Source organism: Gopherus evgoodei, chromosome 3 (assembly GCF_007399415.2).
Source record: "Gopherus evgoodei ecotype Sinaloan lineage chromosome 3, rGopEvg1_v1.p, whole genome shotgun sequence".
NCBI lineage: Eukaryota > Metazoa > Chordata > Testudines > Testudinidae > Gopherus > Gopherus evgoodei.
Window position 1 is genome coordinate 57,870,756 of NC_044324.1, and position 25,057 is coordinate 57,895,812.

At 48.4% G+C, this 25,057-nt stretch overlaps 1 protein-coding gene across 2 annotated transcripts in view; it reads left to right on the forward strand.

Moving 5' to 3' along the window:
* PRIM2 (DNA primase subunit 2) overlaps window positions 1-9,984 on the forward strand; it is a 302,984-nt gene extending 293,000 nt beyond the window's left edge. For both annotated transcript variants that reach the window (XM_030555654.1, XM_030555653.1), the window contains exon 14: window positions 9,345-9,984. In XM_030555654.1, the coding sequence (XP_030411514.1) occupies window positions 9,345-9,572 (228 nt within the window). In that variant the 3' untranslated portion in view covers window positions 9,573-9,984. The remainder of the gene's footprint in view (window positions 1-9,344) is intronic.
* Window positions 9,985-25,057: the final 15,073 nt, after the last annotated feature.

Sequence of the window (25,057 nt, forward strand, 5' to 3'; positions counted from 1 at the left end):
TGACAAGGGACTCAAAGCCACTCAGGGTGTCATCTGACATGGAGATCTGGAATTTTATTGAAAAAGTCAAGTTCTGCTTTAGCAGGGACTCTCACTGACCAGAACAAAAAGGCAAGAATGGGCAGGAGGGTGCTGAGACACCAAAAGGACTGACCAAACCCAATGGTCGTTCAAAGTGGTGAGGACACTGAAGGAAGGGTTTTACATGCAGGTTTTGTGTAATTTTTCTGTAGATCTGTATATCTCATTTGATCGGTTTAGAAATTCCTGTGTTACTTGCTTTAATTATCACAAAGTAATCCAGATGGTCCATCGCTTTGAACTCTGAGGAGTTCTGCACTAGGTTCAGGCCCTAGGTAGTTGGACTGCAAGGCCCTTATCTTAGGAAGGCATAGGACTGTCCTTTGGGGTGGGCTGTATGGGCGGTCGCCCAGGGCAGCCCACCAAAGAAGTCGCCATGTGGTGGGTTTGCCGATTCCCTGACCTGTGGTGATGGAGGTGGCAGGAAGAGCAGCAGCGTCTGGAGCGGGGGGAGGTACCTGAGCTGGGGGGGGGCAGTTGGACAGCCAGCTGAGCCAGATGATTCCTCCCGAGCAGGGGTGGCCCTCCTCCCCCATTTCTCCACTGCCATGTGCAGCTGCTGCTCCTGTTTCTCTCCTCTCCACCCCCCCTCCCTGAGCCCCTGGCCACTCCTGACTGAGAGTGTCCTCCTGCTGTGGTGGTGGTGGGGGGATGATGTCGGGGTGCCCCCTCCGCCCCGCCCATGTACCTAGTCTCTGCTGAGCTGAGCTGACTGGACAGGGGAATCGGTGTGTGCTGCTGACTCTCTAGGTCTGGTGGCAACTGCTTGTGTCTGAACACGCCCTCAGACGCCTGACCCTGAGTGCTTTCTTAAAGAGACAGTGCACTCGACACTTACTCAGGCACACACACACTGTCCCCACAACACCCACCCAAGGGCTTCCTGCATCCGGGTCACTTTCCCCACCGAGGCTGTGCTGTGATTGAGCATCAGGAGCTGCTGCTCTTCTGCCTTCCCCTTACACAACCCAGGTAGGGAAAGTGACCTGGATGCAGGAGGGGCAGATATTGGGGTGCAGGAGGGAGGTGGAGGTTGATGTGAAGGGGGCATGCACAGTGCAGGAGTAAGGGGTGCAGGAGGGGAGTGCAGGGGTTGAGGGCAAAGGGGGCATAGTGAGGAGTGAGGGGCACAGGTGGGAGCAGGAATTGGGATGAAGGGGACACAAGGTAGGGGTTGGGGTACAGGAGGGAGTGCAGGAGGTAGGAGTGAAGGGGGCACAGTGCAGGAGTTAGGGGCACAGGAGGGGAATGCAGGGATTGGGAGGAGGGGCACAGTGCAGGGGATAGGGTCACAGGAGAGGAACGCAGAGGTAGAAGTGAAGGGGGTACGGTACAGTGCAGGGTTATGGGCACAGAAGGGGAGTGAAGTGGGCACAGTGCAGGGGTTACGGGCGCAGGAAGGGAGTGCAGGGGATAGGAGTGAAGGGGGCACAGTGTAGGCGTTACAGGCACAGGAGAGGGGTCCAGGGTTTGGGGTGGAGGGCCACAGTACAGGAGTTAGGGACACAGGAGGGGAATGCAAGGGTTGGGGTGGAAGGGCACAGTGAATGGGTTAGGGGCACAGGAGGGGAGTGCAGGGGTTGGGGTGGAGGGACACAGTGGTTAGTGGGTTAGTGGCACAGGAGGGGAGGGGAGGGCAGGGGGTAGGAATGATGGGACACACTGCAGGAGTTGGGGTGCAGGAGGGGAATGCAGGGGTTAGGTGAAGGTAGCACAGTTAGATAGAGGTTAATGCACATGAGGAAGGGCATAGGTTGGGAGTGAAGGGGGTATAGGGATTAGTGATGCAGGAATGGGGGAGCAGCATTGGGGCAAAGGGGGCACAGTGCAGTGGTTGGGGGAAGAGAGTGTGGGGAGCCCATGGGGAGCCAGGGGCAAGAGGGGGGCACCCACAGGGGCCAGGAGCACCAAAATGCAAGTTTGCCCGGGGTGCCATTTTCCCAAAGGCCAGGTGTATTAAAGAGGGAGTCGGCACCCAGAGATAGTGCCTAGATTCTGGCAAGTAAGCTGAAGAACATGTGGGGATCCAGTGGGTAGATTCAAACATAGCGTCCTGGTGAGCATCCAGCCAGGGCTATAACATGGTAAGTAGATGTTTCTCCTGTATTTATTGGATAGTATTCCAGAAAATAATATGAACACCCTTTGAGAGAGGATTCCTTAGTCTATGTCCTTTTGACTGAGAATCCTAAACTGCTCCATCCTCCCTTCCATCAGCCTCTTGTTAGATGTTGGAAGTTGATCCTCCTCTTCAGGATAGTCTTCATAGAATTCTCAAACTAATACCACCAAAATTGTAGTAAAAACAATAGTAAGAATAGTGAGAGAAAATCAGACTAAAGCAAAACATGAAGTGTGCATTATGTATCTAGTGTTCCACGTTACCTGAGTCCACCCAATCCCCAGCTCCCCAATATTCCCTGTTCCTCTTTCTGGTAAGACTGGTAAAGAGTCAGAGTAGGGAAATAGACCTACAGGTGTCAGGTTTCTTGTGATATCTGATGAGGTCCTTAGTTTCACCATTCAAATTACCTTTGACTTGCCTCATCTGTGATCTCATCCATAAAGATATTTACATAAATGCACTCCATATTTCCAACGCCAGACATTAAAAACCTATGAATCAGGGTGTCCCCCCAACTCATAAGATTTGCTTGTAATCATCAGATATTTTAAAAATAATTGATTATGGATTCTTTTTATTTGATGTCTAGTTGTTGGGCCATTAGGGTACACTTGGGGAACATTTTAAACTTTTCTCAGCAAGCCTGGGGGTGAGAAACTTACTTTTAAATGAAAGCTGAAATTGTCTTGTAATCACCAGAATCTGGGAGCCAGAGCTTTAAGATAGCCAGCCAATATTGCAAGACTCATGATAAATCATGAGAATTGGCAACACTGGGCCATTATTTCTTATGAAATCTCCGGTGCATGTATCTAAAATGTATTCGGAATTGTATTCCCTTCCTTGAATAAATAGTTTGTAGTTCCTATTCCTTTCCTATATCACTTTACAAGATAGGCGTCTGAAGATGTAAACCCACAATAGTTTTCTTACAGCTCGAATTTATATATTATATATATTCCCTCTCCAAATCTGTGTACTCCTTGTTCTATCCTAAGGGCCATGCTTTTGCAGCTTACTGTTTGCAGAAGACCAGCTTACTATTTATCTCTAATGAGAGTCTTTATATTTTCTTATCATTTCTTCATTTTAATTCTACTGTGTTGCAAACAGACTGAAAAAGCATTGCCAAAGGCCCTAAAACAAGGGAAAGTACTATTTAGGCAAGTAAGAGTCAAGTTTTATGCCCCCAGACAAAAGCTGTAGTTGGTCTGAGACATCAGGCACAGGAGAACCGAGCCTATTAAGAGAAGGGTGACAGAGTAGCTGAATAGGATTGGAATAAAGAGAACTGAGCTGCCTCAGAGTAAGACAATAAGAAGGGGGTTAATAGATCATTAGAGCTCAGCTGCCACTCCAAGGGTATGGGAATAGGTCTATTCAATGTCAGCCGCAAAAGTAATGGATGGATACCAGGCAGAAGTGAACACTTTTCGTCATTAGAGGCAAAGCTGTACAAAAATCAAATATATGCATCCGAAAAAACAGTTTTCATAATATTTATTAATATGTCTGACATCTGTAGGGGTCCTACATCCTGCCACCCTTCATCTGTATTCCTATCCATCTTCTCGTCCCCTGGCCACTGCCTCCCTCCCCCTCTGCAGCTATATGCCCTTCAGCCCCACACCAAAGCTCTCTGCTCTTAGCCACAATGCCTCCACTGGCTCCCTCCCCATTTTCCCTCTCCTTTCCCTTCCTCCCCATCATCTCCCCTTCATGCCTCCTCCCACTTCTGCCTCCCCCTCCCCGTCCGGCTCCTGCAAATACTCCCTTTTCTCATTAGTCATCCCTCTCTGCTCCAATCAGGTTGTTTCCTCATTTTCTTCCACAGTGCCTGGAGTACCAACAGTGGAAATACTGAGAGCATAGATGAGGCAGTCTTTTAGCTCTCAGTTTCTGTAACCAGTGCCACACTGGCTCCAGCAACCAGGAGAACAAATTTCAGGGAAAGTCCTACTCAGCACCTGTAGCCTAGGGATGGAACATGCCCAGAGAAGTATTCTTCAGAGAATTTAGCTGCCAGACTCTAACAAGCCTCCGCTAAGCATGCTATCAATTTTTCAGAGGCTTGTAACTTGGCTAAATTTGGGCAGATTATTTGGATACTAGCATTTTTACTTGAATTTGAAATAAATTATTTCATATTCTCATTTATGACTTACCATTTTAGACTGTTGTTGGCAGTGGCTTTTGATTCATATTTAGGGCCTTATCAAATTCATGGTTATGAAAAACAATTCACGGACCATGAAATCCGGTCTTCCTTGTGAAATCTGGACTTTTGTATACTTTTACTCTATACTGTAGAGGTCTCACAGAGGAGACCAGTGTTTCTTAAATGAGGGGTCTCAACTCAAAACAGGGTTTGGAGGGGGGATTCCCAAGGCTATTGTGGGGGGTGGGGGTTACAGTATTGCCACCTTTACTTCTGTGCTGCCTTCAGAGCTGGGTGGTTTGAGAGCGGTGGAGGCTGGCTGACTGCCCAGCTCTGAAGGCAGTGCCACAGTCAGCAGCAGTGCAAAAGTAAAGGTGGCAAAACCACACCATGACATCTTTATTTCTGTGCTGCTGCTGGCAGTGGGGCTGCCTTCAGAAATGGGCTCGCAGTCAACTGCTGCAGAAGTTCCTGCAGCCGGGGGAGGTTCCTGAAGGTGAGTCTGCCCTGAGAGTGGCCCCTGCGGGGAAGAGGAAGTCCCGTCCCTCACCAGTCCAGCCAGGACCAGTAGCTGGAGGCCAGCATACAGTAGGAGCCTTCAGCCAGGGCGCCCCCAGCCCTGCCTTTCCCTGGCTCCAGGCTCAGCACCCTAGTTATATTGGGAGTTAAAGGAGCTTTGGACTGGCTGTGCTGGGGGCGGGGTTAACCATGGAACTCCTCCCCAACCATGGCGCCTTGGGCAGTTGCCCATGTTGTTCACCTGTAAGCCCAACCCAGCCCCCCACAAAAGTGAGGACCACCCATATCATGCCACCTTCACTTCTGTGCTGCTTCTGGCAGCGGTGCTGCCTTCATAGCTGGGTGCCCTGCCAGCAGCTGCTGCTGTGCAGCCACTCAGCTCTGAAGGCAGTGCCGCCGCCAGCAACTATGCAGAAGTAAGGGTGGCAATACCGCGACCCCCTACAATAGCTTTGTGACCCCCCATGATGCTCTGTTGGATTGGGACCACCATGGTTACAGTACCGTGACCTTTCAGATTTAAGTATCTGAGGCCATGAAAATTATGATTTTTTTAAATCCTATGATTGTGAAATTGACCAAAATTCATAGTGAGTTTAGCAGGGCCCTATTTATATTAAAGGAAGTCCATATGAGTCAGTCATACAAAATATACAAGACTGAAATTGAGAAACCGTGGCAAAGTAGACCCAAATAGAAAAAGCAGAATGCAAAGAAATGCCTTTACACAGTCACGGTAGAAATAATACTTAATTCAGACATTGGGAGAAGCATATTTTCTTACCGAAGAAATTAGAGGTCTGAGCTGCATGTGGTCAAGTAGTAATAATTTTAAAGAAAAAACACACTGATATCAACTATTAATTATTGGTAGATTATAGGCAGCCTGTCCTAGTGACAGTGGTATAAAAATGGTTGTTGCTTTGAAATCAGATTGCATTCCAAAATTCAAGAGCAGTTTAAATAAACATATTTTAAGGCCTCAATTTTAGCATGTAGATAAATAATAAAGTGGCTAACACATCTTTAACAATAATTAAAGTAAATTATTTAATGCCTACATGATGTGCATGAGTGATGCTTTTTCAACAATTGGTACTACAGCAGTTTGTTTTTAAATTAGTGTGTCTTTTTTGAAAAACATTATTCCTGAGTACCTGTAAATATTTACTATTCTTGCCTGATTTTTTAAATAAAATTTTTGTGAGTATAACTGTTTAGTGAACTTTCTAATGCAGAATATTTTAGATCTGTGTAGTTAGAGTACAGGATATTAAAAACGTAAGCAAAAATATATTTTATTATAATTATAGAAGTAACTGTCATCTTTGTTATAACTTGCCAGATATTGATATTTTAATGTTACTATTTCTAATTTTATTTAACCATCTCGGTTCCCTACTTTATTTGAAAAATGAATGTCAGTATCCTCTTGCTTATTTAAAGCTGGGAGGATGGAAAATGTACGTTTGCTTTTCATTGTCTTTTGTGGTCAAATCTCATTTAAGTGAAAGTTTTTGAAAATGAACCATAGTTAATTGATACCATTTGCTGTAGCACTATGATTGTTCCATATGGCTTTTTTTTTTGTAATACCAGCTGCCTTGTTATCAGCTGACATTGGAAACTGCTTGATTAAAACCTAAAGATCCCAGAGGTGCAACACTGTTGCCTCACTTCTTTTCAAAACCACATTTGCTACAGTAGAAATATGAGACCAATGTTTGCGTGAAGGTCAATGTGAGGGAAAATATGTTGAATTCAAGGAATTGTTTGGTATCATCTATTAGATGAAATAAACAGATTTGTTTAAAGTAAAATGCCCTTCAGTCTGGATCAATATAGATTATAAACTCTACTTTTCTTTACAGTACATCATGTACAGTTTTTTTTCCCTTCTATGTTGAATTAATTGCATCTGTAAATGAAACTGATAAACTTGCTGAAGAAATTCAATTTCAGTCTATTACTGGTTGGTTAACTTCTGAAGACACAATGAACCTTTAAGGAAGAATTATTGATACAATTTTTAAAAGTTTCAAATGACTAGGTTACTGACAAAATAAATATTTTTCTTAAAGTAACCCAAGCAGTCTGACTAAACACACAGAGCAAGGAAATATAAATATGTTCTTCTGTTTTTTTATTAGTGGATCAAACAAGCCATTAATTTCTCAGATTAATTTTTGTGTCATCAGAGTAGTATATTATTATGCAGAAAAATCCTTGTGGAAATTTATTTTTTGGGAAGTAGACTGAGAAGAAGCAGTAAAAAAGTAATGGATCGTAAGTGCAGAATTTTTTTAAAGCAGAGTTGTCCAAACTGCGGCTGATGAAGTTCCAGAAAGACTCAGCAATATCCTTTAACTTTAAAAAGGGGGAGAAGTTTGTAGAGATAATCCTTAAGATTTACAAAGCTGACTACAAGTTTCAGTTGAATTTAAAGGGTGTTGTATGAGTAAATCATGAAGTTATCTTTGAAAATCTCAGTCTACTCATCTCATCATCCAGCTTCATTCTGATACAAGCAGATACTTCATAGATTGTTCTAATTCTTTATAAAAGGAGAAAAAGGAGTTACTATCCAGAAAAACAAACTGAGATTCTAAGGATAAAATAGGAAGGCTAGTAAAGAGATTTGGGTTAAGTGGTCTTCAATATGATGAGACACACAGCTCCATAGTTCTCTCTTCAGACCCTTCTGGTATAGGCTGGCTAAGATTCACCCACATAATACAGAGATGAAATTTAACAAATGGGAAAAATAGCTGGAAGAAATATCAGAGATTAATCAGACCTCCAAATTAGGGGAGAGGTGGGTATGTCCCCTACTTTTTTTCTAAGATTTTCAACCTGACAGTCATATTGGAATCCCAGCTGCTCCTACATACTGAGGCTGTAGCACTTGCTAAGATTGCTTTTCATCATATATTTGGCAAGGAGGTTGTGACCTTTCCTTTCTTGTGTAGGACCTCACTGCAGTTATCCCTTCTTTTGTCACATCATGGCTAGATTATTATAATACAATCTAATTTAAAACGTTTCAAAACTTGGAAGTAGTACAGAATGTGACTGGGCACTTATTCAGCAATGTTTCATGCAAAGAGCACATTACATCAGTGTTACATGTTTGCATTGGCTTTGGCGTTGACTTGTAGATGAGCTCTAAAGTGTTGATTTTGTCCTATAAAGTCCTAAATAATTTTTTCTCATATGATATTGTGGCATTTGCCTCAGCATCCTCTTCCTAGTACAAAAAGGGAGGATATTGGCAGCCAAGAATTCCCAGTTGGTGGCTCTTAGCTTTAGAATTTGGCCTCCTACCTTGGTTAACCAGATCCCAAAGTTGATGACCTTTTTAACAGTTCTCCCTGGTTTTCTTGTGGCTTGTGGAAAGATGATGGTGGGGTGAAGGGTGAATGCTGGGGAAAACTTGACTAAATGCTCCTTTTAAAAGACTATCTAGCTTTTTGGTAGATGTTTCAAGCTTGTAAGCACCTGAAGAGAGGGATAGGGGTTATAAGTGAGGTTGTGAAATGGATATGGCTGAGTAGCTTGCTTTTAAGGCTATGGGCTATGAAAGGCCCATAGAGGAAAATTATTTTTAATGTTTTGGTATGAAAAGACATGCCTGACTTTAAGAAACAATTAAAAATAAAATAGAATGCACATTATAGTAGTTTCTCTTCCTTCTTCCAACTAATCAGAAGCCCATGTGCTGTTTGATGTGGGACGGGCCCATTGGGATTCCTTGGAGCTGGATCACACATGTCCTTGCAGCTTAGCCCCAGTGCCAGTAGAGCAAAGACAAGATTGGACCATTGGCCTTCTGCCTAAGCCTGCTGCCTTGTTGAATATATAAATCACGTCGGTGGTCAACATCAATAAGGGCTGCTGTGAGAGTATGGACAGAGGTGGATCTACTCTTTTACCCATGGCCTCACATTTGTATTGACAGCCAATCCTGATTTGTTTCATGAAACTTTGTCCTCACTTCTGTTCCCCTCTGCCCCATTTACTCTAGCCTAGTCTGTAGCCCACTCACCCAAAATTGGAAAAAAAATTGGATGTAAAGAGTAGGATGGGTTCACCAGGTGAAGTTGTAATAACCTGTGTAGTTTCCACACTTCTGTTACTTTATATGTTTTCTTTACATTTATTTGTAGTTCCTGCAACATTACAAGAAAGACAATGTTAAAATAATATATTTAATAATAATATTAAAGCAATCATTTTTATTCCTAAAATATAGGGGAGGGAGGTTTGTGTTGCAATTAGATCCTTGGCATGATAGTATTGAATCAGACAATTATTAGCAAAGTGATTTCCCCATACCCCCATGTTCTTAAACAAAAGCTAAACTAGTTGAATGACTAATGCTACTGAATGAGTTCATCTAATCTAAAATTCATCTTTTGAAATACCGTGTAATAAGTCCTTTTCCTTTCCTTCTGTGTACAGGTTGATGATATTGGGTTTTCTTTGAATCATCCCAATCAATATTTCGCAGAGAGTCAGAAGCTACTAAGTGGTGGTAGAGAAGTGAAGAAAGAACCAAGTGAACCTGAAAGCTCCCAGCAAAAACTGAGTAGTCAGAAAAGTACAAGTTCATGTTCCATTCCGATTTCTTCAAACACAGAAGCAGATACAGAACTGGAGGGACTAGATGCATATTTCACTGAAGACTGAGAAGCTTTGTTGTTTATTTTTCTCGCCTTCGTTACTTCCCTATAATTTTAGCAATATTTTCCCTCATAGTAAGAGAGTAAGCACCTGGCTTTCTGGAGAGCTTGGGTCAGTAAGGCTCTAATTTGGCTGATGAAAGGAAAGAAGAGATGCATACATTTTAATTATATCTGATACTTTTCCTTATAGCTAGGGCATATCGGTTCCATTGTGCAGTCAATTTCTAACTGCTTGGGGCATGGGAACTGAAAATTAGTTCCTAAATTTGAATGATATTGCAGTTTCTATGAGTTGTTTCTGTGCTCATAAGCATTTTGTGTGTAACCCATCTTTCCTTATACTCCATATTTTTAAATAGCTTTCTCTTCACTGTTTTTCTTAATAAACATATGTTGAAATGTAAAAATTTGTGATCTTTTCTTGTTCAATTATACTTCTAGAGTGATTCAAGCTGCCTAAATCATATTTACAGATATATCTTTTTTAAGAAATATTATTTCTTGAGACATGGGGAATACCTCCAATTAGTAGTATTTATTTACAGTCTGTGATTTGATGGTTAAGGACTCAGATAATTAGAAAAACTCTGATCTTTCTATTTAAAGTATGCATATGACCTTCATTACCATCTGAGCAACTTACAATCTTTTAGAGTTGTTTTCTCACAGCTGTACTTTGACAAACTGGGAGTATAATTATCCCAGTTTCGTAGATATGGAACTGTGGCACAAAGAGACTAAAAGATTTTTAAAGGTATTTGGGTACTGTTTCAGTCAGCGGTGCAAAGCCTAAGTGATTTAGGTGATTAAATATAATTTTCAAAAGTCGCATAGGCACTTAGAAGCCTCACTCTCATTAACTTTCAATCAGACTTAGCCCTCTAAATGGCTATGTAATTTCTGAAAACCAGACTTAGCTGTGCGAGTCACTTGGCCTTGCAACACTGAGGGCTGGTCTACACTAATGCTATAAATTGATCGAAGTTACGCTAGTTTAGTTATGTAAATTACATAACCGAAGTAGACGTAACTTAGGTCAACTTACAGCAATGCTGTGTCGATGGGAGACACTCTCCCGTTGACATAGCTTCTGCCTCTCAAGGAGGTGCAGTACAGATGTCAATGGGAGAGCGCTCTTCCATTAACTTAGTGTGTCTTCACCAGACCCGCTAAATCGACACTGCTGCATTACGTAACCGAAGTAGACATAACTTAGGTCAACTTACACCATGCTGTGTTGATGGGAGACACTCTCCCGTTGACAGAGCTTCTGCCTCTCGAGGTGGAGTACAGATGTCATTGGGAGAGAGCTCTTCCATCAACTTAATGCGTCTTCACCAGACCCACTAAATCGACACTGCCTTATCAATCACAGCAGTTCTTCTTCGAGTGATTGCTCATATCCATTCCAGGTAGGTGTGTGCGCCGCGCGTGCACATTTGCCGGAAACTTTTTTACCCTAGCAACTCCAGTGGGCCGGCAGGTCGCCCCCTAGAGTGGCGCCACTATGGCACTTGATATATACCCCTGCCGGCCCGCCCGCTCCTCAGTTCCTTCTTACCGCCGTGTCGGTTGCTGGAACTGTGGAGTGCGGCTTGCTGTCCTCCACGTCCCTAGCTCTCCCTTGTACACTGTTCGTAGTTGTATTTGTAAATAGTTTCAAAAACAGTTTAAGGTAGTATAGTAGTTAGTTGTTTATTGGATATAGTTGTAGAACTTATTCGCGGGTGGGCCGTTGCCCTTCCCGGCGCCCGACACTGGGCTCATGCCTGGTTCGCCGGGCTTCAAGCAGTGCTCGGCATGCGAGAAGCCGATGCCGACTAGCGATCCCCACGACGCGTGCCTCAAGTGCCTAGGGGAATCGCACATCATTGAGAAGTGTCGTATATGCAAGGCCTTTAAGCCTCGCACAAAGAAGGAGAGGGATCAAAGACTCCGCGCTCTCCTAATGGAAGTGGCACTGACTCCGGTACCGGCAGCGCAACCGGCCACTTCTACTCCGGTACCGGACCGCGCCGGCACCGGCAAGACTCCCTGGCACCGGGAGCCGATCCAAGACCCTCGACGTCTGCAACCCCATCTAGGCAGGCTCGAGTGGAACGCCCGGCACCTACCTTGGCCACGGCATCGCCTGCAGGGCTGCTGTCGACTCCGGGCCCGGAAGGTCCGTCGAGTCCGGCCCCTCCTAGCTCCCCCTTGAGATCGGGGGTCGAGCTGTTAGTCCGATCTACGCCGGAGACCTTCGCCTCGGCACGGGACTTGATAGCGCTCACTGAGCCATCGCAGCCCCAAACCACGGTACCTCCGGGGCGGGTAACCTCCAGAGGCAAGCCAATGCTGAGAGCGCCGTCTCCGGAGTCCAGGCACCGATCGCCCCGGAGACGTGAGCACTCGGGCTCTGGGCGCCGCTTGCAGTCCCGGGACCGTTCTTCTCAGCGGTACCGGTCACACTCGCGGCGCCGACCAGCATCTGCACGGTCCCGGTCTGGCTCCTCTTACCACCGGCACCGAGAATCTAGGAGCCGTTCACCTCGGCGTTCAGTTCCTCAGTCGACCTCCTGGCACCGAGCCGGTGGTAGGTCCCAATCCCGGTCGACCTCTCGGCACCACGTCGGTGGCAGGTCCCGGTCCCCAGTGCCATCCCAGCACCGTGCTGAACGCAGATCGCGGTCCCGCTCTCGGCACCGACCTCGAGGCAGATCCGGATCCCGGCACCGACTACCACGCCATTCCCGATTCCGGCACCGATACGACTCACGGTACCGATCCTCAGCACCGAGGAGATCGTCGGCGTTGGCATATAGAGAGGTCTATCAAACTGGCTCGGCGCCTCCATGGCCTTCATGGAGAGCGCCTATACGCTGGAGCAGGACAGACACGCGGCCCTGTTTCAGGACCCTCCACCTCAAGAACGAGGGCCTCAGCAGTGGGGGTTTTGGACCCCCTGGGCGTACCGCCAAGCCCAGGGTCCACAACATATCACTCCCCGCCCTGCGGCGGAACGCAGGCCACCAGAGTCAACGGTGTCTCGACCCCCTCCCTCCCCGGAAGCAGAGGACAGGTCCAGCCACCAGGACCCAGAACTCCCTCCAGAGATGGAGGTGCAGCCCCAGACAGAACCCCCCGTGGACGCTCTGCTGCCAGGGGTCTCCTCGTCGTCTTCCCCTGATGAGGCAGTGGCAGGTACCTCGTCCTCTAGCTCTGCCCCTCTAGATCTTAGGGCACATCAGGACCTCCTCAGGCACGTGACGCAGAACCTGGACATTCAAGCAGAGGAGGTCTCTGAAATCGAGGACCCGGTGGTGAGCATCCTCTCCGCCGATGCGCCCACCAGAGTGGCCCTGCCTTTCATCAAGACTATTCAGGCCAACGCCACCACTATCTGGCAGTCACCGGCCTCCATCCCTCCAACCGCTCGAGGAGTGGAAAGAAAGTACATGGCCCCCTCTAAGGGCTATGAATACTTATACTTTCAGCCGACACCCTGCTCCCTTGTGGTCCAGTCGGTGAACGACAGGGAGCACCATGGTCAGGAGGCCCCGGCGCCCAAGTCTAAGGAGGCGAGGCGGATGGACCTCCTGGGCCGTAAGGTCTATTCAGCAGGGGCGCTACAGCTCAGGGTCTCGAACCAGCAGGCCCTCCTTAGCCGCTACTCTTTTAACTCCTGGGTAGCGGCAGGCAAATTTGCAGAGCTGTTACCGCAGGACGCGAGTCAGGAATTTACCACCATTCTTGACGAGGGCAAAAAGGTAGCGAGGACCTCGCTACAAGCCTCCTTAGATGCTGCGGACTCGGCCGCTCGGACCCTTGCCTCAGGGCTTACGATGCGCCGCATTTCCTGGCTCCAGGTCTCTGGCCTTCCGCCAGAGCTCCAGCATACTATCCAGGACCTCCCCTTCGAAGGCCAGGGCCTGTTTTCTGATAAAACAGACCCCACACTAAAGGACCTTAAAGACAATAGGGTCATCATACGGTCTTTGGGGATGCATACGCCTGCGACACAGCGCAGGCCCTTCCGGCAGCAGAACCAACAGCAGCAGCGTCGGCCATATCCTCAGTTCCGTCCGCAGCAGGACCTTAATAGGCGCCGCGGCAGGAATAATAGACGCAGACAGTCGGGTGGCCAAACGGGGCAAAACCAAGGCTCTGCCAAGGCCCCACGCGGACCCAAGCCTTCATTTTGAAGGTGCACCCGAGGGCGCAGTACCAGTTTCCCCTTCGGATCTTTCCCCGCAGTTTTCCAACCGTCTTTCATTTTTCCTCCAGGCGTGGACCCAAATAACATCGGACCGTTGGGTCTTGCTCACTGTGCAGGCCAGTTATCGCCGGCAGTTTTCATCGCCCCCCCCGCCCCCCCTCACCCTCATCCCTCTTCAGGGACCCCTCTCACGAGCAATTCCTCCGTCAGGAGGTGCAGACGCTCCTCGTCAAGGGAGCCATAGAGGAGGTTCCAGAAAGCGAGAAGGGCAAGGGGTTTTATTCCCGCTACTTTCTAATCCCCAAGTCCAAGGGGGCCTCAGGCCTATCCTCGACCTGCGGGAACTCAACAAGTATATGGTGAAGTTGAAGTTCCGTATGGTATCCCTTGGGACCATCATCCCATCCCTGGATCCTGGAGACTGGTACGCCGCCCTCGACATGCAGGACGCTTACTTCCATATCGCCATATCCCCCCAGCACAGGCGTTTCCTTTGCTTTGTGGTCGACCGCCAACATTATCAATTTGCGGTCCTCCCATTTGGCCTCTCTGCGGCCCCGAGGGTGTTCACGAAATGCATGGCAGTTGTCGTCGCATACCTTCGGCGCGGCTGCATTCACATGTTCCCCTACCTCGACGACTGGCTGGTCCGGGGCACATCGGAGCTGCAGGTCCGCGACCACGTCTGCAGGATCAGCAGCCTCTTTGCTACCCTAGGCCTCGTGATCAACGTGGACAAGTCTACTCTGCTCCCCATGCAGAGGATAGAGTTCATCGGGGCCGTTCTGGACTCTACCCTGGCCAGGGCCTTGCTACCCTTGCTCAGGTTCCAGTCGCTATCGGCCATCATTCTGCGCTTGCAGGCGGCCTTGCTGACCTCTGTAAGAACATGTCTGGCCCTCCTGGGACATATGGCGGCTTGTACGTTCGTGACAGCGTATGCCCGACTCCGCATGAGGCCTCTTCAATCTTGGCTCATCGCGCAGTACCGGCCGGCCAGACATTCGTTCGACACAGTTGTCACCGTCCCCCAAGGGGTACTGGACTCCTTTTGGTGGTGGCTGGACCAGTCCGTAGTCTGTGCAGGGCTCCCGTTCCATCCGCCCCAACCCTCGGCATCCCTGACGACGGACGCCTCAGATCTGGGCTGGGGGGCGCACAGCGGCTCTCGGAGAACTCAGGGCCTGTGGACCCCTCAGGAGCTGGACCTCCACATCAACATATGGGAGCTGAGAGCGGTCCGTCTTGCTTGTCAAGCGTTCGTCCATCACCTTCAAGGTCGTTGTGTCGCAGTGTTCACCGACAACACGACGACTATGTTCTACATCAACAAGCAGGGCGGCACCAGGTCCTCTCCCCTATGTCACGAGGCGATGCGACTCTGGGAGTTTTGTATAGTCCATGCCATTCACCTTTCCACCTCCTATCTCCCGGGAGTATGAAACGCTCTAGTGGATCGACTGAGCAGGTCCTTCTGCTCGCACGAGTGGTCCCTCCGCCCGGATGTCGCCCTCTCACTCTTCCAGAGGTGGGGTCGTCCCCGGATGGTCCTCTTCGCGTCCAAGGAGAACAGGAATTGTCAGACATTCTGCTCCTTTCAGGGTCGGGAGCCCGGGTTGATAGCGGATGCCTTCCTGATCCCATGGGCGACCCATCTGTTTTACGCGTTCCCTCCCTTCCCGCTGGTACACAGGGTCCTCCTCAAGGTGCGCAGAGACAGAGCTCGCGTGATTCTGATAGCTCCAGCGTGGGCCAGGAAACATTGGTACCCCATGTTGCTGGACCTCTCAGTAGCCAACCCAGTTGCCCTGCCCCTTCATCTGGACCTGATCACCCAGGACCATGGCAGGCTCTGTCACCCGGACCTTCGGTCTCTGCACCTTACTGCATGGCTCCTGCGTGGTTGACCGGCTCCGAGTTACACTGCTCTACCCCGGTTCGGGAGGTTCTCCTGGACAGTAGGAAGCCTTCCACCAGGGCTACTTACTCGGTTAAGTGGAAGCGTTTTTGCTGTTGGTGTTCGGAGAAAGGTTTTCTCCCTACGGAGGTTCCCATCACCACTGTTCTGGACTACATCTGGTCCCTCAAGGCTCAGGGTCTGGCGTTATCGTCCCTTCGTGTTCACCTAGCGGCTATCTCCACGTTTCATCCCGGAGGGGAACGGACATTCCGTCTTCTCCCACCCTATGGTGGTGAGGTTCCTGAAGGGGCTGGAACGTCTCTATCCACAGGTCCGTCCTCCTGCCCCTTCATGGGATCTCAACCTGGTCCTAACTCTGCTCATGGGCCCTCCATTTGAGCCGTTAGCGACTTGCTCCCTGCTCTACCTTTCATGGAAGACCGCCTTCCTAGTGGCCATCACCTCAGCTAGGCGGGTGTCGGAACTACGGGCCCTCACAGTAGATCCCCCGTATACGGTCTTCCATAAAGACAAGGTGCAGCTGAGACCACACCCTGCCTTTCTACCCAAGGTGGTCTCAGCTTTTCACATTAACCAGGAGATCTTCCTTCCCATCTTTTTCCCAAAGCCCCATTCGTCCCGCAGGGAGCAACAACTCCACTCGCTAGATGTCCGTCGGGCGCTAGCGTTTTATGTGGACAGGACCAAACCATTCCAGAAGTCCCCCCAACTATTCGTGGCGGTAGCGGACTGGGTCAAGGGACTACCGATTTCCTCGCAGAGGATATCTTCCTGGGTTACCTCCTGTATCAGGACCTGTTATGACCTGGCCCACGTTCCTGCGGGCCGTGTGACTGCACACTCCACCAGGGCACAGGCGTCATCGCTGGCTTTCCTTGCCCACGTGCGGATCCAAGACATTTGTAGGGCGGCGACTTGGTCATCGGTCCACACATTTGCTTCCCATTACGCCCTGGTCCAGCAGTCCAGAGATGATGCGGCCTTTGGCTCTGCAGTGCTGCATGCCGCGACTTCTCACTCCGACCCCACCGCCTAGGTAAGGCTTGGGATTCACCTACCTGGAATGGATATGAGCAATCACTCGAAGAAAAAAAGACGGTTACTCACCTTTATAACTGGTGTTCTTCGAGATGTGTTGCTCATATCCATTCCACACCCGCCCTCCTTCCCCACTGTCGGAGTAGCTGGCAAGAAGGAACTGAGGAGAGGGCGGGCCGGCAGGGGTATATATCAAGTGCCATAATGGCACCACTCTAGGGGGCGACCTGCCGGCCCACTGGAGTTGCTAGGGTAAAAAAGTTTCCGGCAAACGTGCATGCGCGGCGCGCACACCTACCTGGAATGGATATGAGCAACACATCTCGAAGAACACCAGTTACAAAGGTGAGTAACCGTCTTTTCCAATTTAGGCAGTAGTGTAGACATGGCCTGAGTGGAGCAACACATAAGTCACAAAAATAGGTGTGATACTAATAATTAGATAAATAGATAGAACTGAAGATTTTGTATTTCAGTAGTACTTGGAGACCCGGTTGGTTTAGGCCAGGGGTCGGCAACCTTTCAGAAGTGGTGTGCTGGATCTTCATTTATTCACTCTAATTTAAGGTTTCGCATGCTGGTAATACATTTTAATGTTTTTTAGAAGGTCTCTCTCTATCAGTCTATATATTATATAACTAAACTAGTCTTGTATTGTAAAATAAATAAGGTTTTCAAAATGTTTAAGCAGCTTCATTTAAAATTAAATTAAAATGTTGATCTTACGCCACCGGCCCGCTCAGCCCACTGCTGGTCTGGGGTTCTGTTCACCTAGGCTGGCAGTGGGCTGAGTGAGGCCTGCGGCCGGGACCCTGGCTGGCAAGGGTCTGGCAGCCCGAACCCCAGACCGGCAGTGGGCTGAGCACCTCAGCCCACTGCCACTCAGAGGTTCCATCTGCCAGCTCCTACCAGCCGGGATCCCAGCTGCCAGACCTTCTCAGCCTGCTGCCAGTCTGGGGTCCTGGCCCTGCCCACATACAGTGGGTACCTACCTTCTCCCTGGTTCTGGCCCATTATCTTCCTCTCTCTGCACTGAGCTGAGGGTGGGAGTGCACTGAGCACAGGGCTGGGGGTGAAGAGTCTGGCCAGCAAGAATGAGCAGGGAGGCTCAGGGTTGGGGCAGGAGGTTTGGGTGTGGGGCACTTACCTGGGCAGCTCCCATTTGGTGCGAGGGGTGCAGGTGGGCATGTGGGGTGTGCATGTGTGCAGGAGCTCCCATTTGGTGCTCAGGGTTGGGGTGGGGATGTGAGGGGTGCAAGAGTCAGGATGTGGGGAGTGCATGGGGTGTGGGGGGGCTGGGGATGTGGGGAGGTGCAAGAGTCAGGGCAGAGGGCTGGGAGCATGTGAGGGGGGTGTGGGTGTCAGGATGGGGGGGGCTGGGTATGTGTGGGGGTGCCAGAGTCGGCTGGGGTCGTGGGGGGGTGAAGGAGTCAAGCAGAAGGCTGGGTGTGTATGAGGGGGGTACAGGGCTCAGGGCAGGGGGTACAGGGCTCAGGGCAGAGGGATGGGGTGTGTGAGGGGAGAAGAGGGAAGGGGAGGCCAAGGCAGGGGGCTGGAGAGGGTATGCCCCTATTCCACCCTTCCACCCACCCCCTTCCCTAAGGCTCTGCCCCTGCTGCTTCTCTGCAGAGCCCGGGACTCCCATGCCCCATCCAACCCCCACTTTTCCCTGACTGTCCCCTCCAGAGACTCCCCCACTCCTAACCACCCCACCCTGGATCCCACCCCCTATCCAACTCACCCTGCTCCCTGACTCCACCCCCCCTTATCCAACCCTCCCAGCCCCAGACCCCTTACCATGAGGCTCCTAGCAGCATGTTCTGCTCCGCGCATAGCCAGACACGCTGCCCCATGGGAGCGGGCAGCCCCGCCTCTCAGAGTGCTGTGCGCACGGTGGCATGGCTCCAGGGGAGGAGGGAACGTGTCTGTCTCCCCGCAGAGCCGAACACTGCCCTGCGGGAGTGCGCAGCCCCGGCCCCCAGAGTGCTGCGCATGCGGTGACAGGGCTCCAGGGGAAGGCAGGGGAGGGGCCAGCAGTTCCCACGCCAGAAGAGGGGAACCATTTGCTCACCCCTGCATTAAAGTGTGCCTGGGGACACCCGGCAGACCCCCTACACACTCCTATGCTTCTGCCCCATACCCCTGCCTCCGAGGGGAGTGGAGGGTGGAGAAGAGCAGGCTGAGCAGCACTTTTAATGGCACGCTGCTGCCTGCCGGGAGTCTGGCAGACAGCAACATGCCATTAAAAATTGGCTTATGTGCCATAGGTTGCGGATCCCTGGTTTAGACACTGTGCATACACCTAGTAAGAGAGACTCTCTGTGCTGAAGAACTTAAAGTCTATATAGACAAGACAGACAAAGTGGGCCTGGTGAGGAAATTGTAGTGTCACCATTTTATAGATGGACACAGAGAGATTAAGTGGCTTGCTTAAGGTCTCAGGAAGTGTGTGAGAGAGCTGGGGATTGAACCCAGGTCTCTTTTTTGCCAGTCAAGGTGTAGAAATGATCATGTGTTTATCATGATAATTTGTCACTGAGTAAATACATTTCTGTTATATAGTACCAATGATAATTGAGGAGTTGCACACTTCACACGTGCTGTACATTTACTGTACGTGTGAAATCTTTCATGTTAAGAAGGACCTTCTTTGTTCTCTTAGTTTGTTCTCTCATTAGTTGCACACATACAAAATGGGAAATGACTGCCTAGGAAGAAGTACTGCAGAAAGGGATCTGGGGGTCATAGTGGACTACAAGCTAAATATGGGTCAACAGTGTAATACTGTTGCAAAAAAAAACAAACATCATTCTGGGATGTATTGGGAGTGTTGTAAGCAAGACACGAGAAGTAGTTCTTCTGCTCTACTCCAGGCTGATTAGGCCTCAACTGGAGTATTGTGTCCAGTTCTGGGTGCCACATTTCAGGAAGGATGTGGACAAATTGGAGAGAATACAGAGAAGAGAAACAAAAATGATTAAAGGTCTGAAAACATGACCTATGAGGGAAGACTGAAAAAATTGGGTTTGTTTATTCTGGAAAAGAAGACTGAGAGAGGACGTGATAACAGTTTTCAAGTACGTCAAATGTTGTTACAAGGAGGAAGGAGAAAAATTGTTTTTCTTAACCTCTGAGGATAGTACAACAAACAATGGGCTTAAATTGCAGCAAGGGAGGTTTAGGTTGGACATTAGGAAAAACTTCCTAACTGTCACGTCAGTTAAGCACTGGAATAAATTGCCTAGGGAGGTTGTGGAATCTCCATCATTGGAGATTTTTAAGAGCAGGTTAGACAAACACCTGTCAGGAATGGTCTAGATAATACTTAGTACAGCCATGAGTGCAGGGGACTGGACTAGATGACCTTTCAAGGTCCCTTCCAATCTTACTGTTCTATGATTACTCAGGTGGATCAGAATAGTAACATTATTGAAAAAAAATCAGATTACTGCATACAAGTGATGTTACTAGCAAGATACTGAAATTAAAGGCTTTTTGTTGCTCTTTTGGAGGCTAGAGAAGACATACTTCAGATATTGACAATTTCGATTTTTCTTTGCCCTAATCACAGTTTCTTCCTTTGGAACATCTAATTGAAAAATACATAAAAGAATCCTGGAAAACATTTTCTGTAAACTTTTTACTGCTATTTATAAATTATATTATGAAGTCAAAAGATAAGGATTCTGAGGTACCAGATAACTCTAAGATGAGCTTTCAGCAGTGAAAAAATATATTATTCATTTAAAATTTTTAAGAACTTTAGGGATTTAAACTATTTTTCCTAATACAGAGGAACTTTGCAGATATTTTGTTTATTATAGTCTTCTTTTACTGTTATACATTGACTCTGCAAAGTATACTTTGGAAGTCAACTTTTCTGGTACTTTGCAACCTTTAAAAACACTTCTGGGTTTTAAGCTTGTAAGATAAAATGAGCTAATTTTAAACTTCCTATTTGGGGTAGTGTATACCATTTGCAAATTTAATCAAGGTCTTCCACAGACATCAGTTTAACATTACATTTAAGTGCCCATTTAAAGAGGGAATTTGACAGCAACTCTGAATGCTAGACTAAGGGCTTGTCTACATCAGAAAGTTGCAGCGCTGGTGAGGGAGTTACAGCGCTGCAACTTTGAAGGTGTACACATCTGCAGGGCATCACCAGCGCTGCAACTCCCTGTTTGCAGCGCTGGCCGTACTCCCGTTTTGTCTCGGGTGTAGAGGATCCAGCGCTGGTGATCCAGCGCTGGTAATCCAATGTAGACAGTTACCAGCGCTTTTCTTGACCTCCGTGGAAGGAGGAAGCCTCTGGTAATCAAGCTGGTTTCCTTTCCCGGTTTGCTCTCTCGGTCCCGGAGCCACCCAGCAAACCGCAGGGAAGGAGACCTGCTTGCTCGGGGTTCCGGGACCGAGAGAGCAAACCGGGGAAGGAGACCAGCTTCGCCGCGGTTTGCTCTCTCGGTCCCGGAGCCACCCAGCAAACCGCAGGGAAGGAGACCTGCTTGCTCGGGGTTCCGGGACCGAGAGAGCAAACCGGGAACGCCGCGGTTTGCTCTCTCGGTCCCGGAGCCACCCAGCAAACCGCAGGGAAGGAGACCTGCTTGCTCGGGGTTCCGGGACCGAGAGAGCAAACCGGGAAAGGAAACCAGCTTCGCCGCGGTTTGCTCTCTCGGTCCCGGAACCCCGAGCAAGCAGGTCTCCTTCCCTGCGGTTTGCTGGCTGGCTCCGGGACCGAGAGAGCAAACCGCGGCGTTCCCGGTTTGCTCTCTCGGTCCCGGAACCCCGAGCAAGCAGGTCTCCTTCCCTGCGGTTTGCTGGCTGGCTCCGGGACCGAGAGAGCAAACCGCGGCGTTCCCGGTTTGCTCTCTCGGTCCCGGAACCCCGAGCAAGCAGGTCTCCTTCCCTGCGGTTTGCTGGCTGGCTCCGGGACCGAGAGAGCAAACCGCGGCGTTCCCGGTTTGCTCTCTCGGTCCCGGAACCCCGAGCAAGCAGGTCTCCTTCCCTGCGGTTTGCTGGGTGGCTCTGGGACCGAGAGAGCAAACCGCGGCGAAGCTGGTTTCCTTTCCCGGTTTGCTCTCTCGTCCCGGAACCCCCCTTGAAGCCGCCCAACAGCGCTGCAGTGTGGCCACATCTAACACCACTTGCAGCGCTGGTTGCTGTAAGTGTGGCCACTCTGCAGCGCTGGCCCTATACAGCTGTACTAATACAGCTGTAACAACCAGCGCTGCAAAATTTTAGATGTAGACATGGCCTCAGTCTGAGGAGGACATTCTTGCAGCCAGAAGAAAAAGAATTGAGAAGCTTCAAACTACTGTGATAATTTGTTCAATTTGCTAGGTTTCTTTTGTAATGTTGGAGATAGAATATAACAGAATAAGTATAGAATGCTTTCTGTGACTTGTCTGCCATTGGTGTATGCAAACATGGAGCTATTCTGTTGGTGAAGATGGTAGCCTTGAATAATTTGACAACTGTTTTCCTCTGAGAAAGACAATTTATTGGTCTGAAGATAAATTGAGGGAATAGCTTAGTCTCCATTTTACTTTTTTGTAGGTAGGAAGTTAGGGGAATTTGTCTTTGCAGTGCATTTTCTCCCTCTTCAATGAAAAAATAAATGCTAGAGAAATAGAGATCTTGTGCACTAAAAGATCATGGAGTTTGAAGTTTTAACCTATTGCAGCGTTGATTTAAAAAGTTAAATCCTTTCATGCTTTGAAAGGGGTTTCATATACTCCAAAGCTGGCATTATTCCTGTGTAGAGTCAAAATGAATTGGCATTTATTTAAATAGAAAGGTTTACTTTTTCTAGAAGCTTTTATCTTAAAAAGACTGAAATCTGTCCCCTACCTAGATACTGCCATTTCCTCCTCGGGATTCAAGAAATTACTCATGGGGAAAAAGCCAGAAAGCATGTGCCCTTTAAAACATATTTCAATCCCTCTACACTGAACATTTTTTTTAAAGAGTTCCCAGTTTTCTGAAACCTCTCTCAGTATAAACATTGTGTCATTTGATTTGATCAAGGTAATAAACATTCGGAATGGTGAACTGATTTGAAGTCTCCTCTTTTGAACAAATTATTTGAACTTCATAAGACTTTTACCATTGCAGATAAACTTAATATAGTCAGTGCATTATAACCTCCTTCTCCAACTTTGTTACAAAAATAAATAGTGCTCAATGTGAGAACTCATTTACTTTTAATTATATTCTTCCCTCACTTCAGTGCTGGTTTTTCTTTGTTCTCATATCTATTGCTGTCAGTACCTTCCCTACATCCTTCCTTTCGTCTGATAATTCTCCATTTTCCTTGCTTCCCCTTCCCCTCCATTTTCCTCAGACTCAATCTAATTTTCTTCTTTCCACATTCTGTTAGTGTATGTATGGCCCATGCACAATCGCTGGAAATCTTTACCTCAGCAGTATCCATCAGGGTGGCTCAATCACCCTTTGCTGCTGCATGCCACTAGCACCAGTGTGAAGCACTCAGCCAAACCCACACCCCCTCTGTTTCTTCTTAGCACCTGGGACAGTCACTGGCTCTGCTCTTCTTGCATTCACAGGTCCTCAGTGGACTTTCTTCTGTATATTATAAATAGTTTTAGTAAAGTTATTAGTTAAGTAGTTAGATTTCAGTTTTTATCCGTTTTTCAGCTGATCCCTTGTTCTGAGAAATGCCTCGGTCACCTGGCTTCCAGCCCTGCATTTCCTGCAGTCAGGCTATGCCCCTGAGTGACCCACACTCCAGCTGCTTGAAGTGCTTGGAGGAAGCTTATATTGGGGATTGTTGCCAAACCTCCAAGGACGTTAATAAGCCTTGCACAAAAAGGGATTGGGAGGCCAGGCTAAAGTTTCTTCTCACGGAGGCCTCCATCTGAGCCCAGAGCAGGCTCAGCACTGAGTGCCTCAGTGTCGGTAAGGAGTTCTCCTCCTACCTTCACAGAGTCCTGGCACCAATCACCATCCCCAGTGCCTGGAAAAAAAGCATAACAGACAGACTGATGAAAGGGTGGCAATCACTGGCATGGGGGTCAGAGTAGGTGCAGTCTAAAGACATGCACTCCCATGATTTGGTAATGCAGAAGCCAGCACTGTTGACTCTGGCACCTATGCAAGTACTGTCAAGTTCCTGAACCAGAAGAGGCTTCCATATCGGCAGCACCACACTCTATCAATACTATGTTGGTACTGACCACACCAGAGGCATTTGCAGCTGCCAGGGATCTCCTCTCGCTGTTGTTACCGGTATCGCTGGCAGTACAAGAGTCATTGTTATCGGCGGGCTTGGGGGAACTGGCTGAACTGTTACAAAGCTCGGTGTCATGTCAGCCTCACGTACCCAAGATGGTTCACCATTCTGTACCATAAAAGGAAAAACCTGCTATGTTTGCCTCACCACCCTGGCATTGATCACCAGCACCTTTGGGAACAGCACCCTCATAGTGGAAGGAGGCTCATCCTCTTCTGAGTTGGAGATGTGGTCTTACTCTTCCCATCCTTGGAGCCACTCTTGCTACTCCTCTAGATATTTCCACACTTTCATGAATCCAGCCAGAGGAGTACCATCAAGTGGTTGGCCAGGAGATCACCGGGGACTTGCACTGGTCCAGTTGCCCTTATAGGATATGTGGGGGTCTCCCCCAGTTGCCAGGGCATATTCCAGGCACTCTAGAGCAGTGGCTTCAGGAAGGCATACCGACCTCCCATCTTTGTAAACTGACTTTTCAGGGAACAGATTACTTCCAACAATGGGTTTTGGAGGCTATAACATCAGGGTACTCCATGTATCTTACCTCCATCCCCCCGCTGCACAAACTGGTGCTGAGACAGGAAGTCATCTCTCTCCTACACATGGGGGCATAGTATGAGTTCCAGTCCTGCACAAAGGGAAAGGTTTCTATTCCATGTACTTTCCAAAAAAGAATTGGGGATGGAGTCTGATATTATATTTCAACTCCTAAATACCTTTGTGAATTCACAGAAATTCAGGATGCTGACTCTCACAGGCATAATTCTGTCATTATATTCCAGGGATTGGTTTTTGGCCTTTGACCTTCAGGACCGTTATTTTAATGTCACTCTTCACCCCACTCCCAAGATTCTGTCAGCCAGAATCACTTCCAATATCATGTGTTTCCCTTCAGCTTCTCCTCTGCCCTAAGTCTATTCTCAGTGATCATGGTGGTTGGTGGTAGCCAATCACCTATGTCAACTGGGAATAATCATCTTGCCTTTTCTTGATGATTGGGTGCTCAAGTGCTGGTAGTACGATGACATTTTCTCTACAGTACAAACTGCAGTGTCCCTGTTCCATAGGCTAGGATTTCAA